Genomic DNA, 18,756 nt, shown 5'->3' with positions numbered 1-18,756 from the left:
TAGCCAACAAACATAGAAAAAAAATGCTGAATATCACTAATGATTCATAATCAGGGAAATGCAAATCAAAACCACAATGTGATACCACCTTACTCTTGCAAGAATGACCATAATTGGCTGGTCATGGTGGCTCATGCCTGTAATCCCAGCACTTTGGGAGACCGAGACTGGTGGATCACCTGAGGTCAGGAGTTCCAGACCAGCTTGGCCAACATGGTAAAACCCCGCCTCTACTAAAAATACAAAAATTAGCAGGGCACGATGGCGTGTGTCTGTAATCCCTGCTACTCGGGAGGCTGAGGCTGGAGAATCGCTTGAACCCAGGAGGCGGAGGTTGCAGTGAGCCGAGATCGACAGAGCGAGACTCCATCAAAAACAAACAAACAAACAAACAGAAAAGACCATAATCAAAACATCAAAAACTAGGCCAGGCATGGTGGCTCATGCCTGTAATTACAGCAAACTCTGTCTCAAAAAAAAAAGAAAAGAAAAGAAAAAAAAGATAAAACCCCAAATATTGTATGTCCTCACTTATAAGTGGGAGCTAAGCTATGAAGATGCAAAGGCATAAAAATTACAAAATGGGGCCAGGCGCGGTGGCTCACGCTTGTAATCTCAGCACTTTGGGAGGCCGAGGCAAGTGAAACTCTGTCTCAAAAAAAAAAAAAATTAAAAATTAAAAAGAATTACATAATGGACTCTGGGCACTCAGTGGGAAGGGTGGGAGAGGGGATGAGGGATGAAAGAGTACACATTGGGTACAGCGCACTCTACTTGGGAGATTGGTGCACCGAAATCTCAGAAATCACCACAAAAGAACTTATCCATGTAACCAAATACTACCTGTACCCCAAAACTATTGAAATATAATAATTTAAGACAAAAATTAAAACCCCCAAACTCTCAGAAGTTTAAGGTTATATGCTTTGTCTTTTTTTTAAGAAAGGGTCTCACTCTGTCACCCAGAATGGAGTGCAGTGGCTTGATCAGGGCTCACTGCAGCCACAACCTCCTGGGCTCAGGCAATCCTCCTACTTCAGCCCGTGAATAGCTGCTACTACAGGTTCAGGCCACCATGCTAAATTAGCTAGGTGTGGTGGCAGGCGCCTGTAATCCAGCTACTCGGGAGGCTGAGGCAGGAGAATCGCTTGAACCCAAGAGGGGGAGGTTGCAGTGAGCTGAGATCATGCCATTGCACTGTAGCCTGGCCAGCAGAGCAAGACTGTCTCAAATAAAATAAAATAAAGGTTGTTTCAAGTTAAAAAAAAAAAAGTCTAATAAAATAAAATCGAAAGAGTTAAAAAATTATAAGCGTTTATAAGGCCGGGCGCCGTGGCTCACGCCTGTAATCCCAGCACTTTGGGAGGCCAAGGTGGGCGGATTGCCTGAGGTCAGTAGTTTCAGACCAGTCTGGCCTCAACGTGGTGAAACCCTGTGTCTACTAAAAAAACAAAAATTAGCCGGGCGTGGTGGCGGGCGCCTGTAATCCCAGCTTCTGGGGAGGCTGAGGGAGGAGAATTACTTGCACCCGGGAGGCGGAGCTTTCAGTTAGCCGAGATCCTGCCACTGCAGTCCAGCCTGGGCGGCAGAGGGAGACTGTCTCAAAAAGATAAACAAATTTAAAAAAGAGATTATAAAATATATATGAAAATCTAGAGCATTCAAAAATGACAAATTTGATGGATTTATTTATAAGATTTTACTAAAATTAGGGTTTTTTCTTTTGTTTTTTGAGATGGCGTTTCACTCTTGTTGCCCAGGCTGGGAGTGCAATGGCCCGATCTCGGCTCACTGCAACCTCCACCTCCTGGGTTCAAATGATTCTCCTGCTTCAGCCTCCTGAGTAGCTGGGATTACAGGCGCCCACCACCACGCCCGACTAATTTTTGTATTTTTAGTAGAGAAGGAGTTTCACCAGGTCGACCAGGCTAGTCTTGAACTTCTGACCTCAGGTGATTCCCCCCACCGCCGCCTCCCAAACTGATGGGATTAAAGGCGTAAGCCATCACGCCCGGCCTTTGCGGCAGACTGGGCTGGCTCTCTTTCTTCAGTCAGCCCAGCGTCTGATAACATCTTCCGTCACTCAGGGCCTGAAGGGGCGGGGCATTAAACATTATCCAATCAGGGACGCTGGGCTGGGACCGTCCAATCAGGCACGCAGCTGGAGCGGACAGGGCGGCTTCCGGGATGTGGTAGGACCGTTGGCTCTTGCTGCACGCGGAGGTCAAGGTGTCGTCCTTACTGGTGTGCGTCGTCCGCTCCTAAAGGCCCAGCTTCTATGGCCCTGTGACCTGCAGGTATTGGGAGATTCACAACTAAGTCGCCAGGACCCCCGGAAGCCTAGAAATGGTGAGTCAGCCGGGTCCGACATCCCAAGAGAGTGGCCGCCGCTGGTTGGAACCGGTGGGAAGTGGCTGTGGCGGGACTCAGGCCTCCCCGCAGTCAGCTCCACAATCTGTGCCCCGAGTTCTCCTTGCCTAGCTCGACCTCAGTCCCCTTCAGCCATAAGATGGAGGCTGCGCTGACACCCGGTCCCCGGGCGTCCTGTCTCTTCCCTGCGCTGTGATTGTGCCCTGGCCTGGAGCCCTCTTGGGGCCGCTCTGCACCCGCAGCGCGGAGTCTCTCCCAGATGTGCAGGGAGCATGGGAGGGTCGTCACAGGAGAATCCTGACTCGGCGTGTGGGTTCAAGAATGGAAAGAGCTTTGGTCCGTGAGGTTCCCAGCCCGTTTTCTCCTATTAAAAATTTGCGGAAGTCACCGCACAAATATTAAATAATTTAACCAAAGAGTGATTCCAAAATTGTAGAGCACCCAGCTATGGGTTGTAGTTTATGGTCTATTGAAGGGGTTTGACGGAAGAGTTTTATAAGGTGCCTAATGAAGAAAACCAAATTCGATAATTGGTTAGGTACAGTTACGTAGTTTCTTAATTCGTACTATCAAGATGGAAATTTCTTGGTTATGTAATCAGAGGTTAATTGGCAGTTTATAGTTTGTTAAGCCTGAATTTTTTTCCCCAATATAGTAATTTACAAAAAATGCATTTGAATTAGTTTTTTTGAGACAAAGTCTCACTCTGTCGCCCTGGCTGGAGTGCAATGGCGCCGTCTGGGCTCACTGCAATCTCCGCCTCCCGGGTTCAAGCGATTCTCCTGCCTTAGCCTCCCAGGTAGCTGGGATTGCGGGCATGCGCCACCACGCCCCGTTAACTTTGTATTTTTAATAGCGACGGGGTTTCACCATGTTGGTCAGGCTGGTCTCGAACTCCTGATTTCAAGTGATCCACCCGCCTCGGCCTCCCAAAGTGCTGGGATTACAAGTGTAAGCCACCGCGCCTGGCCGAATTAGATTTTTTAAAAGTAGAAATTAGGAACTACAGCCTCCTCAGTCTAACTGCCAGCCACTTAATTATTTTCACACCCCACAGGGAACTGCTGTTTCCTTGCATTTTTCACATGTGTCCCAAGTAGGGCCTCAAGTCCATCCCCCATCCCCTATTTCTCCGGCCTGCTTGCAGTAAAATACTTGATTTTCACTTCCTTCTGACATTCCCAAATGCCAATTTCCCCTCCCTTATTCATATTATCAACAAATAGTTTAGTGTACATTTTGATACCTATTTTAATCATTTTTTGACAAAGCATTTGATGGCACATTTAAAAAGATTTGTTTTCTGTTTGTAAATATTTTTTCTTCTGTTTTCCGTAGACACAGATATCAGAATGTTTTTAGGTCAAGGTTTCCCTTTGGAAACTTTATAGGGAGATGTGTCCTCAGCCACCCTTCAGTTTTTTCTTGGACTTGAGATTCACTACTGTATGGGGAAAAACCAAGATACCTGCCATGGCTATGTCTGTGAGAGTGTCTAGTGAATATCAGCTCCTGGGTCATTTTCTCCCATAAGACAACCTGAGGTATGGAGTGTAGCCTCTCATCTCCCATAAGACAACCTGAGATATGGAGTGTAGCCTCTCCTCTCCCATAAGACAACCTGAGATATGAAGCGTAGCCTCTCAAGAGAGCAGGTGAATGCACTGTGGCTGAGTCATCTTCTGGTGTGCTGTTTTTTTGGAAAGCTACCCCCTTGAGATATTAATATTGTCTTTACCCAACCCAGCTTCCATTTCTTGGAGACACATTGCTGTTCAGACAATCAGATGCTGGTATTGAAGGGGAAACCAAAATAATTTTTGCCCCTGCATTCTCTTAGGGGACAGAAAAATAGTGAAATAAAAATGGTAAAAGGTTTGTGAAATAAAATAGCACTCCAAAGACAAAAAAAAACTGACCCCAGTGAGATGGTGCAAAAACTCGCAAAGTAAAATATACCTGGGGCACTCACTGGGGCATAGTTCAGAGTCTCCTGAGAGAATGATTATTGAGCACTTAAGTGAACAGGATGGGGTGGGAGAATCTCTCAAGTAATTGGATGGCCTGACTTGACACATGAGTCAGACATATCTGTACCTTGACATGATTAAATGCATTTTTCACTTATTTTGACCTCAGGGTTTTTTTTTTTTTTTTTTTTTTTGACAGTGTTTTCCTCTGTCGCCCAGGCTGTAGTGCAGTGGTGCAATCTTGGCTCACTGCAACCTCTGCATCACGAGTTCAAGTGATTCTCATGCCTCAGCCTCCCAAGTAGGTGGGACTACAGGTGCCCACCACACCTGGCTACTTTTTGTATTTTTAGTAGAGATGGGGGTTTGCCATGTTGACCAGGCTGTTTGAGCTCAAAATTCTGACCTCAAGTAATCTGCCCACCTTGGCCTCCCAAAGTGCTGGGATTGCAGGTGTGATGCCCGGCTGACCTCAGTTTTTTAACTGTAAATTGCATTTTATTAGTAGGGCTTGAAAGGTAAGAAAATATTTACAAAGAGCATAAAAAGGTGAGTTTCAGAAAATAATATCTGTATATTTTATTTGTTGAAAATTCTCATTCACCTTTTTCTTTCTCAGAGTGAATTTAGGAGTTTTCTCTGGTGGGTTTTTTTTTTTTTTTTTTTTTTTTTTTGAGGCAGAGTCTTGCTCTGTCACCCAGGCTGGAGTGCAATGGTGGGATCTCAGCTCACTGCAAGCTCTGTCTCCAGGGTTTACGCCATTCTCCTGCTTCAGTCTCCTGAGTAGCTGGGACTGCAGGCGCCCGCCACCACACCCAGCTAATTTTTTTTGTATTTTTAGTAGAGACGGGGTTTCGCCATGTTAGCCAGGGTGGTCTTGATCTCCTGACCTCATGATCCACCTGCCTTGGCCCCACAAAGTGCTGGGATGACAGGCGTAAGCCACCATGCCTGGCCTTCAGGTGTGTTTTTTATGGCTGAATGATTTCAAACAGAATTCCATCTAGCTTTTAGAATGTTAGCTACCAAGGAAAAAAAATAAGAAAAATTTTTCTTCCATTTCGGCTGTAGAGAATTAATGTATTTCCACAAGAAAATGTGGTAGATAATTGGTGAGTTACATAGATTCATGAAAACATCAGTTTCTTTTTTTGCAGGGTAAACTTGCTAAAGTAAATATCTTTGTTCTATATCCTGTTATTTCAATTTCTGAGTTTAATGCTAAATTTTATGTGATGAAACTTGGTACCTCCTAGAAGTGTTCCCATGTAACTGTTTACCACATGATTTTTAATACAAACAATAAAATAATACTTTATTGTCCAAAAGAAATAAATACATTTGCTTCTCTTACTGAGGTACAAAATGTAAGCACCTTAAAATTTTCTTATATGTTTTTGAATCATTTTGCTGGATTTTTCAAACACTTATTTTCAAAAACTAAGTGAATGACTCTGACATGGTAATTAAAGCTTGAGCCCAATGACTGCGAGTGAAGGTTAATTTTGAGCCGGCAAAAGGAGGTTATTAAAGGCCCAGTTAGTTCCTTCTGGAAAGCCTTTCCTGCAGATGTCCCAGCCTGCTTACCCCAGCCATGGAAGAAGCCTCTATAGTGAGAGAAGCTACAGAGCCTTGGAAAGCTGGGGCCCCACAGGCAGATGCAGTTAAGGTTAAGATAGAAGGGGTTTGGGAGTGTCTTACTGAAGATAAAATTGTTACTTTTTTGAGGCAGTTTTGAGAGGTTTTAAAATAAACCAGTTAGATGTATATATAAAAAAAAAAAAGAATTCCAAAGGAGTATTGCAACAGGAGGAAGTACCAACTATAAGATCTTTAAGGATTGCAAAGATTAGGTAGAAAAGGGCTTTTTTTCCTAGGGAAAAGCAAATAAGATTAGAAAAAAGGTGAGGGGAATGTTTAAATGAAGGGTGAAATAATCAGATTTTAGATCAGACAATGTTTTACCCTAAAGTCCGTGTGTTCTTAGGAGGGACATAAAATGAGGTTGTATGGTGGCTCAGACTGAGCATAGCTCAGAGTTCAGGAGCCTGTGGGAAGAAAATAAACAAGTGAATTTTGATTAAGAAGTATTTTATGTTGACCACTGAAGACAAACTCAGCTGCTTTTTTAATGAGAAAAAGAAGAAAATATGCAGAGTGTTTTCCTGGCTGTGTATTACGTAAGTAAAGAGAGTACCATCTAAGTCATAATGGGAAGGGTGTTTCTTTTCATAAAGTGTTACTGGAGAACACAGAGGATAGAGAATTTTATTAATCACAGCTATTTATTATCTATATGCTTCATCTTTTCCCACCTCTTTTCTTGGTTCTATACTTTTCTTCCATTTGACTTTTTGGGGGTTGTATATTTTATTTGAAACCTGTAAATATAACTACAGTGTTCTGCTGAGTTCTGTGAGTAGCTCTATCAGATTATTGAATTTCAGAAAGGTTATGGGAGTCCCCAATTTTTAAACAGTAGGTCAGAAGCATAGATGAGCCCATGAAGTTTGTGACTGGCATCTGCAGTGAGGACAATGTTGTGGGACTGAGCCCTGAATCAGGGTCTGTGCTGACTCTCAACCTCTCAGGCTCAAGCAATCCTCTTCTACTTAAGCTTCCCAAGTAGCTAAGACTAAAGGCTTGTGCCACCATGCCTAGCTAATTTTTCTTTATGTATTTTTTTTTTTTTTTATAGATGGGATTTTGCCATGTTGTCCATGCCGGTCTCAAACTCCTGAGCTCAGGCAATCCACCTGGCTCGGCCCCCAAAGTGCTGGATTACAGGCATGTGCCATCATGCCCAACCATACCATATTTTCTTTATCCAGTCTACCATTGATAGGCATTTAGGTTGATTCCATGTCTTTGCTGTTGTGAATAGTGCTGCAATGAATGTGATTGTGCATGTGTCTTTATGATAGAATAATTTATATATTTTTAGGTATATACCCAATTGTGAGGTTACTGGGTCAAATGGTAATTTTGTTTTTAGTTTAGTGAGGAATCACTACACTGCTTTTCACAATGGTTGAATTATAATAATGGCCATTCTCACTGGTTTGAGATGATTTCTTGTGGTTTTTCTTTTGCATTTCTCTAATGATCAGTGATGAGCATTTTTTTATATGCTTGTTAGCCACATTTGTCTCCTTTGAAGAATTTTTTCATTTCTTCTAGATTTTTTTTTATGTGCATAGCAGACTTCAGTATATTTTTGTGAGGTTAGTGGTAATGTCTCTTTTTCTCATTTCTAATTGTGTTTATTCGTATCTTCATTAATCTAGCTAGTAGTTTATTTCCTTTTTTTTTTAATAGATTTAATGCCAGGATTTCTTGATATTTTGTAGTTTTTCATGTCTAAATCTCCTTCAGTTCAGATCCGATTTTGGTTATTTCTTGCCTTTGCTAGCTTAGGGGCTGATTTGCTTTTACTGCTCTCAGTCTTTTATTTATGATATCAGGTTGTTAAACTGAGATCTAACTTTCTGATGTGAGGATTTAATGCTATGAATTTTTCTTTTAACACTGCCTTAGCTGTATTGCAGGGATTCTGGTATTTTGTATTTTTGTTCTTATTTGTTTCAAAACACTTCTTGGTTTCTGCTTTAATTTCATTATTTACCAAAAAGTTATTCAAGTGTAGGTGTAGGCCGTTTAATTTTTATTTAATTGTATGGTTTCCAGTTGTTTTATTGGTATTGAATTATGTTTTTCTTAAGCTGTAGTCCGTGTGTGTGGTTTGTGTCATTTGGGGATTTTTGAATTTGCTGAGAATTGTTTTATTTCTGATTGTGTGGTCAATTTTAGAGTATGTGCCACATGGTGATGAGAAGAATGTATATTATGATATTTTTAGATGAAGAGTTCTGTAGATGTGTATTAGGACTATTTGGTCAAGTGTTGAGTTCAGGTCCTAATATTGTTGTTAATTTTCTTCTTCAATGATCTGTCCATTAGTGCTTGTCAGATGTAGTCTCTGATTATTACTGTGTCAGATTCTAAGTCTCTTCATAGGTCTCTAAGAACTTGCTTTATTCATATGAACCCATGGGGTTTCTTAATAACATCTTTCTCTCTTCTGCTTTTCCCCCCATAAACATCCTTTCAAGTGCACACACTGTGCAAAATTCAGAGATCCAAGAGTTCAAGAACTTGTCCAGAGACCTGGCTGTTGTAAGAGAAAATATAAATTAGCAATAAGAGGCTTTATTCTCATATGTGAAAATAAGGGAGGATAACTTGTTAATTTTTTTAAAAAAGTTTAGATTATATGTATATATTTCTTCTGCTTTGTGAAGTATATGTAAATCATATTAACAATGAAACAAACCTTTTGTCATTCTTTTTGACTCAGAATTGTCTTTATCTGGGACCTGAGATTCATTGCTTTCTTTTTGTCTTGGCAAAAGGTTATATTTTTTTATCTTTCTTTAGTCTTTAAACTAGACACAGATTTGTTCAGAGTAAACTTCATTTCAAGAGCATAAAAAAGTTGAGCACAAAGATCGGAATAAATTTAGCAATGCAGAATAATATAGACTAAAAGATACTGAGTAAGTTCTTTGGCAGAAACCTGATTATCCAAGGTGATTATTTGCAGGCTGACATACTTACACTGCAAAAGCCAGAAGAGTTCAGTGTATAAACTGAACAGTGGAGTCTGTTGTACTTGGGTTACTTCAGTACAGTTAGTATAGTTATGTGTAGTGTTTGTAGACAACTTGCATTCATATAAATTAAACAGTATTTTCTACAATAGTATGAATATAAGGCCACAATATTTACTTTGATTGAATTCCTTAGTTATTTTAATATTGTTATTCATACTTTTGAAATACAGTGTTTCAACGGAATTACAGTTCAGATAATTTTTTAAAATATTACATACCTTATGACTAGTACATAAAATTATTCATACTTACATATTTATATCTGATATCCAAAAAAATTTACCATTAAATCATTACAGTAGATATTAGTCTGACATGCTATTAATTTATCCAGTGGGAATAATTATAGGTAAGCATAATTTTAGTGTCTTATATTTTACCAAATTGGTATGCTGCTATTACAGGACAAATAAAGACAGATGATATGGCTACCCAAAAACCATAATAGCTCTCCAGTTAGCTATGTTGCCAGCTCTAATATATTCTACTATATTAACACAGATTTCAATTTTTTATAAAAAGGTGCTACTGGAAGTTGTCAGATATATTCCAATATAGATCTCACGTTCAATGGTTAGGAAATAAGAGAGCAGCAGAGATGGAAGATAAATCTTTTAAAATTCTGCTGAGAGCTGGGTGCAGTGGCTCATGCTTCTAATCCCAGGACTTTGGGAGGCCAAGGTGGGTGGATCACCTGAGGTCAGGAGTCTGAGACCAGCCTGGACAACATAGTGAAACCTTGTCTCTACAGAAAATAAAAAATTAGCTGGGTGTGGTGGCGCGTGCCTATAGTCCCAGCTATTTGTGAGGCTCAGACAGGAGAATCACTTGAACCCAGGAGGCAGAGGTTGCAGTGAGCCAAGATCACGCCATTGCACTCCAGCCTAGGCAACAAGAATGAAACTCCATCTCAAAAAAAAAAAAAATTCTGCTTGAGAATATGCCCCCTTTATTCAATAATGCTCCTGTTTCTCTTGCTGAGAGTAGCTATGCACTTGGGTGTTTGGAGAGAAATTCTTCTTAGGGAGATATTTTCTGGCTGACTTGATCAATCTTATATCCAATCTCAGCTTTTTCTTAAGACACTTTTAACTTTTTTCTTTCAATATAATCTTTCTCAGAATGAGAGCTGTTTTTCTCTCAAATGCATTGTGTGTCTGTTTCAGAAACCCTATTAGTCCCATGATGTCTGTGAAAGACGTGGGCTGTCACAGTGAGAACTCTCAGAGCTATCTCTGTGTGGACTCATGCCAAAACCCAGCAGTATTTTTTTCATGCCGCCATTATAAATAGAAACTGAGGCTGAAACAGTGCTCCCTTTTCTATTATTGTGAAGGTGCAATTCTACCCAGGAGGCCTGCAGGCTCTCCTCCTGCTGCTCAGGCTTCACCGTCTGATGTGGCACTGGAGTGCTGCTGTGGCAATTGGGGTTCACCTAAGATGTGAGTTTCCAGCTGTGAGCCCTGTGCTGTGGGCTGTGCCTCAGTGGCAGATGGTAGAGGTCAAGAGAGTACACTAGCCACCGGGAGAGGGAAACAGGAGTACTCAAGCCCAGTGCTCAGGGAGTAGAGACCTATTGCTTTAAAACGTAAAGAGCCAAAAAGATAGCACCCGAATCAACAATTTTTGTAGGAGAGTCAAAGCCTACCTTCAGCAGGCACTGGGGTTCAAGTTGCAAAACTACCTCCAGTCATGAAGATGTGAAAAGTTTATTTTGTCATTGATTATAACCAATTAGCATACATGGATGGCCTTCCCAACTACCAGATGAATTTAGGATGAACTATGTATGACATGGTGCTGTAAATTCTACTTGTAGACTAATTATGGTCACTGTCTTTCTGTCTTTGCAATCTCTTGAGCAAATTGACTGTAATGCATGTCACATTCACATGTAATTGTGTAATAAAACAGTTTTCTTTCTGTTCTGTTACTGTGCAGTTCCTCTGGGGCTGAAGAAAATTTTGCTTTTAATTATATTTTCCAAATCCTGTCTAGAATTACCAGACATAATGTAAACACATAAGGTGCCAACTAAGCTTTACTCTAGATGGGGCTTTTCGGCTTCCAGTCAGTTCACAATTGTGCTGCGAAGTGCATGCTGTCCCCTAAATATGCAGGTGGAATTGTGCGTCTGCCTACTTGGTATCTATCATGTCTAGAGTCACTTTTAGAGAGGCTAGACCAGATTTCTACAAACTTCATTGGTCAGATATTAACCGTTTTACCTCTTTCAGTGACTCTTGTGTCCTCAGACCTGAAACTGATTCAGTGACCATGGGGCCCAGTCAGAGTAAAATATGTGCATTGAGCAGACCTGTAGACATGAGAATCCACTTCTCCCTCCCTCCTCATGCTAAAATGCCCACAAATGTTCAGGTAACACTTGCTGCTACTTTACCCATGCAGGACCTGAATTTGCAGCTCCAAATTCTAAATCTAGGTCTTGAGAATTGAGAAGAAAAAAAAAGTTTTTGTCTGAGGAATGCACGTCCTTTTAGTTATCAAAGTCAGAGAGCCATTAAAATGAGAACACAATCATGTTTTTCTCCCTTTTTTTCAGCTATGTGTCTCTTGAAACTGTTCACTATTGCCACAAGTAGCTATAAATTAACTAATAATTCCACACTGGACACTGTATTCCATATCCTTAACCTTAACGATGTATATCCAATTAATTATTAAAGTTATTTCTTTACATAAATAAGAATTTCTCGCAACCAATTTTGTATCAGCTCACTCACTGTTCCTTTTTTTTTTTTGCCTTCACAAATCCACTTGTAAGTGCTGCTAATCAAAGTGTAGATTCCAGACAACTTGAATATTTGGTCTCAAGTTAAAATCCTTAAGCTTGACCCAAATAAACTGTCTGCTTATGTTCATGTTGTGTCAGCTTTTTTAAGGTAAAATATTATTTAGAATGTTCTAGAGCAGCCTCTATGAGGGAATCTCTCCTTTGGTTTCACTCTACTTGCTGTAACACCCAAAAATGCAGAGTGAGGTTGATTTCACCTAGAATCTGCAAATAAGGTCTGGCCTCTGCTGGGATTTACAAGGCAGGGCCAGACTTTGGATTGAGAATTTACAGAAAACCAACAGGAGGCATTTTCTGCATTGTGAGATATCAACATAGGCATTTTAAATTCCTCTTTTGAGAGTGTGGCTTTTTGACCTTTTCACATCTTCTTCATTAATCTGCCACAGGTATGTGAGAGGCTCCAGGAGTAAATAGAATCTGATGGCAGAATCTGTAAGTGTAAACAAGCATCTTAAGGCCACAAAGTATCCAGAGCCATGACCACAACTATACCTACCTGTAAAATGTGATACTGGAGTAAAGTATTCTTGTCCTTCTACTTACCCACCAGCTAGCAAATCAGGACAGCTAGCAAATCAGGATGGATGACCCAGGTTCGGGAGTTCAACCAAGGCAGTTCCATTTTTTATTTAGAATCATCCCGAGTGTTCTCTGCCTGGCTTATCAGTGGACCATCAGCCCAGGGTCATGGGGAACCCTCTCACAATCACCTCTGAATCTTTGAGACATTTGAGAATGTCCAGAACAGAATTGTGTCAGGCTGATAAGAGTGACAAATTCTGCTTCTGTCCCATTGTGAGAGAAATGAGTCATCTTGTGTTTGTTTCTCACCTTATACAAGAAGTATCTTTGGTTGGTACCCAGAAGAGAGTTTTTCAAGTTCCCTGTACTTGGGTAAAAAATCAGGAGGTCTCGAGGCTCAGACAGATAAACTAATTGGGCTCAAACAGATAAACTAATTGCTTCCATTTCATATAGTCATAAAAAAAAAATAGATGAAGCAGGTGGGGTGCAGTGGCTCATACCTGTAATCCCAGCACTTTGGGAAGCCAAGGTGGGTGGATCACCTGAGGTCAGGAGTTCGAGACCAGCCTGGCCAACATAGTGAAATCCCGTCTCTACTAAAAATACAAAAATTAGCCAGGTGTGGTGGCTCATGCCTATAGTCCTGGTTACTTGGGAGGCTGAGGCAGGAGAATCGCTTGAACCTGGGAAGCGGAGGCTGCAGTGAGCCGAGATCACACCATTACACTCCAGCCTGGGCAACAAAGTGAGACTCAGTCTCAAAAAAAAGGAAAAATAAAAGAAAAATAGATGAAGCAGTCATGGTTCCTACCATCCTGGCAGTTTTAGTCTAGACTAGCAACTGGAAATATGGTTGAATTATACATCATATGGTGGGTACAATAAATAGATGTGTGCAAAAACTTGGGCTTTATTTGGGCCACTTTATATTGTGGCTTCTGATGTCTACAACTGAACTTAGAAGAGTCGTCATTGTTATTTGTATTTATTTTACCCTGCTAAGAATACTTATTTTTCTTCTAAAAAATTATTCTAGAAAACCTTAAGGGATTTTTTAAATTGTTTATTAGCATATAATATAAAATTCACAGGACAGTGATAAAAAAGATTAAAATTATACAAACTCAGATTTAAGTTTACTTAAGTAAGCTTTAACAAAAAGAACTGACAATACCCCCCAGTGGCATAGAGAACAGAATTGTACATTGGCTGTACGCTCTGCCCCAGCCCTGTTCATATTCACCCTTTTTGGAGGCCTTATTTATGTCTGGCTCTACCCCGGAGTCTTGCCTCACAGAACTGATTAGAGGAAATCAGAGTTTTGAGTCATGAATCCTGTTGCCTTTTTAGAGCTGGTGCTCAACATTTTCTGAAACCCAAAAGCAGATAACGGGAAATATAAAGTATGTATTGTAGGATCTCTTCAAATTTTTTATTAAAACCAGTGCTTGCAGAAACATTATTTAGCAACTGTTTTCTGTTCCTGCAGATCTAGTAGTTGATTCACAAGTCACAAGAAAGTAAATATAAACACAATAAAAATTTATCTAAATTGCATTAAACTCTTTCCATCTGTATCCCTTTCATCTGTCTATATTTACCTTTTCTATGCATATTTTGAAAAAATCAGTGACAGATAAACAGAAATAGAAATAAAAATGCTGGGTCCTTTAAAGTGTTGGAATTACTGAACACTTAGTATCAACTCACAGGGTGTTATTAGGATTAAATCACATAATGTGCTATCACAGCACTCTGTAACATCACATAATACCTGCTTAATAAAAATTACATTAGTACATGTGCACATGTTGTTTTCCAAATGCAGACTTACTCAGAAGTTGCTGCTTTCTGTTTTCTCTGTAAACTTTAGTCAGCAAAGAATATAATACTTCAGGATGAAGAATGTTTGTCTTCATTTGTACCAGAAGTATTTGTGTTGTGACAAGAGTGCTGGGTGTAAGGGACTCTGTGTTGTGCCTCATTTTTCTAACTAATGGTAATAATAAGCCCAGTGGGAGCAACATCATTATTGACAGGGCACTTGTTTAAAAGACCCATTTGTGGACCCTTTCCATACCTGCAGAATTACATTTCATAGAGTGGGGAGAAAATTACCAAGTGATTTATAAGCTCGTTAGAGCTTGAGAGGAAATGCTTAGTCTTAGTTAAGGGGTTATCAGCCCAGGCCACTAAATAGTATCACCTGGCCATTTTGCAGAACTCTTTTTACTTGTGCCCTTTCCATGGATTCTGTTTATTGTTCTTGTGGAAGCATCCATGTTGTTTTAATTAAGTGGCTCATGTGACTCTAAGGTGAGGCCAGAATCAAGTATGAGGAATTCATAATACATTCATGAGAGTTAAGTTCCATCTTTGCATTAAAGGGTGGTCCAAGAACCTGTTCTGTTTGGATTTGGTAGGGGCAGGACAGCGTGGCCCATATTTCCATTACTGTGGCAGAAATTGCTGGTGCCTGTGTCAGGGGATGGCTCCCGAGGACAAAATAAAGAAAAGCATATTTTTATCTCTGGAGCTACTCATTGTTTCTTCATCTCTTCTGCTATAAAGGACAGAATTGGGTGGAGTTTTTCTGTCTTGGTCCTTCTGCCTTTGGATGTGGTGACAGCAGGTAGACCTGTGGTGCTGACTCTTTTAAAGGCATCTTCTCAAGATGCAGGTGTAATTTGTCCAGAGAATTTTATCTGAGAAAGAATCCTAGAAAAGGAGGAGAATGAGAAAAAAATGGCCTTTTTTTTTTCAGCTAAATGTGTCTCAGATCAAGATCTGTGTCCACTCTGCTTCCTCCAGGAAACATACATTTAGTACTTGCAAACCTTTACTTCTCTACTTGTGTTTTTCTTCCCTAATGAGTTTGTCTTAACTACTTTAAAAAATTCTTACAATAGTCAAAGTCTCTGAAAAATATATTTTTTTCTATATACCAGAGCCTTCTCTACATTATGGCTTCTTATATGCCGTGCAGAAATCTCACTATGATTTTATAATCTGCAATATTTAAAATGTCCCTTTGTGGCTGTTGAACATGGGAAGGTGTAGATACTCAAAATTCCTATTGGGGAAAACCTGGGGTTTTTAGTGAAGGCAGAGAACATGTAATGTTGAGGTTTTGTCTGTGTTCCTTATTATGTCTATGCAGTACAGGATTAAGAAACCACTCATTGAAGCAGTATAGTATTTATTACCCAGGAAATTCTAAAAAAATTTATAGGAGATAACTGCTCTCTACAGTGCTAAAGAAAGACTATTTAAAATCACTATTAAAAATTACAGAACATGGGAGATATCTGTATCTTGAACTTTCCATTAAACTAATGTTTCCTTATGGTTAAATTCAGACTATAATTTACCTTTTGGGGGGTAATATCTCAGTAGTAATGCTGTATCCTTCTGGGTGCATCAGGACATTATAAAAATTTGTTCTAGTGTAGTTGATGTTAATAAATCACTTGGTTGATAAGCTCTCCGACACATTTTTTCACTATAGAATTATTTTTCTCTTCATCGTTGAGTATCTTTATGCAGCTGATGTGAACAAACCAACACATTTAATCTGGCAGCTGCCCTTCTTTCTTAGGTTTCCTTTGCATTTGTCTGTTTTTGGGAAATGAAGATGAGAATCTTTGTTTACAAACCAGAAAAACTGAGAAAAACACAGGCTCATTCAATTACTGGATATTTGACAAAATAGTCTTTTTGGGCCAAAACCATTGGCATACTGATGAGCTTTTTAAAAATTCAGCAACTCAGACTTTATCCCTGATGTTCTGAAAAAAAAAAAATAATAATCTGCATTAACGGGATCTCCAGCTTATTGTACACATTAAAATTTGAGTGATACCTTCTAACTCAACATGTCTATTCCATCTGAACAATATACACAACTATGTCTTTTCCATCTGAAAAATACAAACAATTAGTTCTTTTTTTTTTTTTTGAGATGGAGTTTCGCTCTTGTTGCCCAGGCTGGAGGGCAATGGCATGATCTCGGCTCACCGCAACGTCCACCTCCTGGGTTCAAGCAATTCTCCTGCCTCAGCCTCCCAAGTAGCTAGAATTACAAGCACACACCACCACACCCAGCTAATTTTGTATTTTTAGTAGAGACGTGGTTTCTCCATGTTGGTCAGGCTGGTCTAAAACTCCCGACCTCAGGTGATCTGCCCGCCTTGGCCTCCCAAAGTGCTGGGATTACAGGCGTGAGCCACCACGCCTGGCACACAATTAATTCTGTTTGATGTAAATATAGCACTCAAAATTGTACATGTTAGTGTTTATGCCCTCAAGTTTATACTTTATTATCTAGAAAAATACTATATATACACTGATGTTATGGATCTTATACCACTTTCTTTTCTCAGAGTTAGAGAATACATTAGAGAATATTGTTGTGTTGAAAACTATTTTATTGAATGATTTCAGTCACTCTTGTAAGTCAGAATGAGCTCTTTTTACTCTTTCCATTTTACCTTGAGTCAAATTAAAAATTCTGCCCATGACCACTTGGTAAATATGTGTGTTTGTGTGTGTTTTCCAGGGATCGTTGACATTTTGGGATGTGGCCATACAATTCTCTCTGGAGGAGTGGCAATGCCTGGACACTGCACAGCAGAATTTATATAGGAATGTGATGTTAGAGAACTACAGAAACCTGGTCTTCCTGGGTGAGAATAACTTTAATACGCAATTCCTAGTATACACTATAGGTTTCATTTTGCTGTGGACTTTATTGGCCTGGACAAAGGAGGATGAATGCAGGAATAAAGACAGACAAAAGAGTATATTTGGAAGACGGCACCGGGGGCTCTTTGCTTCTAGTGAACAAGGGCCCTGAGCTTCTATAGCCCTTCATATTTATTGAGTAAAGGAGATAAGGAGAAGGGGGAGGTTGTGGTCAGCTGCTTGACTTAGTACAACCCTGCATGACTGTATTCTTTAAACAGTACTCTGCAGATGTTCCAGTAGATAACCTCAAGAAGCATGGCACCAGGGGGTGACTGTCCTTAGTGTACCTTGTGGCGGCAGGAGCAGAAGCGAATTTGCCCACATTCTGCATTCATGATAAACAGTTTGCTGTTTGATCATATAGCCTCCAGTGGAATGCTGAGTTGGTCACAACCCTCAGCCTTTCGGCTCCCAACATCATTTCTCTTTTGTATAATTTCTTTTTGGTAATTTATGCTTTCAGATTTCTGTTTTCAAGAAAATCATAGGGATTTTTCCATAGAGAAAAAAATTTCAAGATGTTTCATCTTGACCTTAACTTACCACATTCTTGAGCTGATCTCTGTCCTTCACTTTAGATTAATGGTAATTTCAAAATTTTACTGGCATAAAATACTGGTGCTCACACCTTAAAATCTAATTTCCACCACCAATTTTTAATTCAGTAGTACCAGGTGATAAAATTAAGAACTTACAAAATTAGAGTGTTTTCTAAATGTTTAGAAATTTCTGTTGTAATTTAGTATTTTGGGATAAATGTATTAGAATATTCTATTACATCCTCTTTACTGAGCACATTACTAAGTTGTTAATTGGAGAATATGAGCAAGATGCATGTTACTCATTTTTAATAAAACAGGTATTGCTGCCCCTAAGCCAGACCTGATCATTTTTCTGGAGCAAGGAAAAGAGCCCTGGAATATGAAGAGACATGAGTTGGTGAAAGAACCGCCAGGTAGGTGAGAATGAATACAGACAACATGGATGAGAGGTCCAAAGTCAAGGAGAAAGCCAGTCCTTAAAGTGATATGGGAAGCTGTGTTCCAAAAGAAATAGTTTCTGGAAAGCCTAATTTTTATTTTTATTTTTTAATTTTCTCTCACACAGTGGCATCTTCTGTCTTATGCTTTTAAAATTTCTAAGAATTATTTTTTCCCTTCAGTAATCTTCCTTCAAGTTTACAGTGACAGCCAAAGTACTGTTCATGGCATACAAGAGAGTGCACAATCTGAGTTTTTTTGTTTTTGTTTTTGTGGACACAGCTATTTCCATAATTTTAAGGTACTCCATGTTATACTATCTTTTAAGTTCTCTTTTTCCATCATCTCTGAAATATGTGAGAGTAGTGGTTTCTGTATCATTGGGTGTTTTTTGTTCATTTTTCTGTACATTTCATCCTGTTTTTATTACTATAGTCTCGAAATATAGTTTGAAATTATAAAGTATGTTGTCATGCTTTTTTCTTTTTCCTCAAGATTTCCTTGGCTATTCACAGTTTCTTGTAGTTTCATGTAAATTTTATGATTGTATTTTTCATTACTGTGAAAAAAAACCACTGGAATATTGATAGAGAGTTTATTGAATCTAGAGACCACTTTGGATAATATGGCATTTTAACATTTATTCTTTGAATCGATAGACAAAATATATTTCA

General features: G+C 39.5%; 1 protein-coding gene across 2 annotated transcripts in view; it reads left to right on the top strand.

Annotated features, from left to right (window-relative positions):
• Window positions 1-1,722: 1,722 nt before the first annotated feature.
• Window positions 1,723-18,756, top strand: part of LOC103783567 (zinc finger protein 728) — a 30,873-nt gene continuing 13,839 nt past the window's right edge. For both annotated transcript variants that reach the window (XM_063600092.1, XM_063600093.1), the window contains exons 1-3: window positions 1,723-2,349; window positions 16,915-17,041; window positions 17,962-18,057. In XM_063600092.1, coding sequence (XP_063456162.1) covers window positions 2,347-2,349; window positions 16,915-17,041; window positions 17,962-18,057 — 226 coding nt within the window. In that variant the 5' untranslated portion in view covers window positions 1,723-2,346. The remainder of the gene's footprint in view (window positions 2,350-16,914; window positions 17,042-17,961; window positions 18,058-18,756) is intronic.

The sequence above is a fragment of the Pan paniscus genome, chromosome 20, assembly GCF_029289425.2.
Source record: "Pan paniscus chromosome 20, NHGRI_mPanPan1-v2.0_pri, whole genome shotgun sequence".
In the NCBI taxonomy this organism is placed as follows: domain Eukaryota; kingdom Metazoa; phylum Chordata; class Mammalia; order Primates; family Hominidae; genus Pan; species Pan paniscus.
The sequence above is the reverse complement of the archived record's forward strand: the minus strand, read 5'-3'. Positions and strand labels throughout refer to the sequence as shown.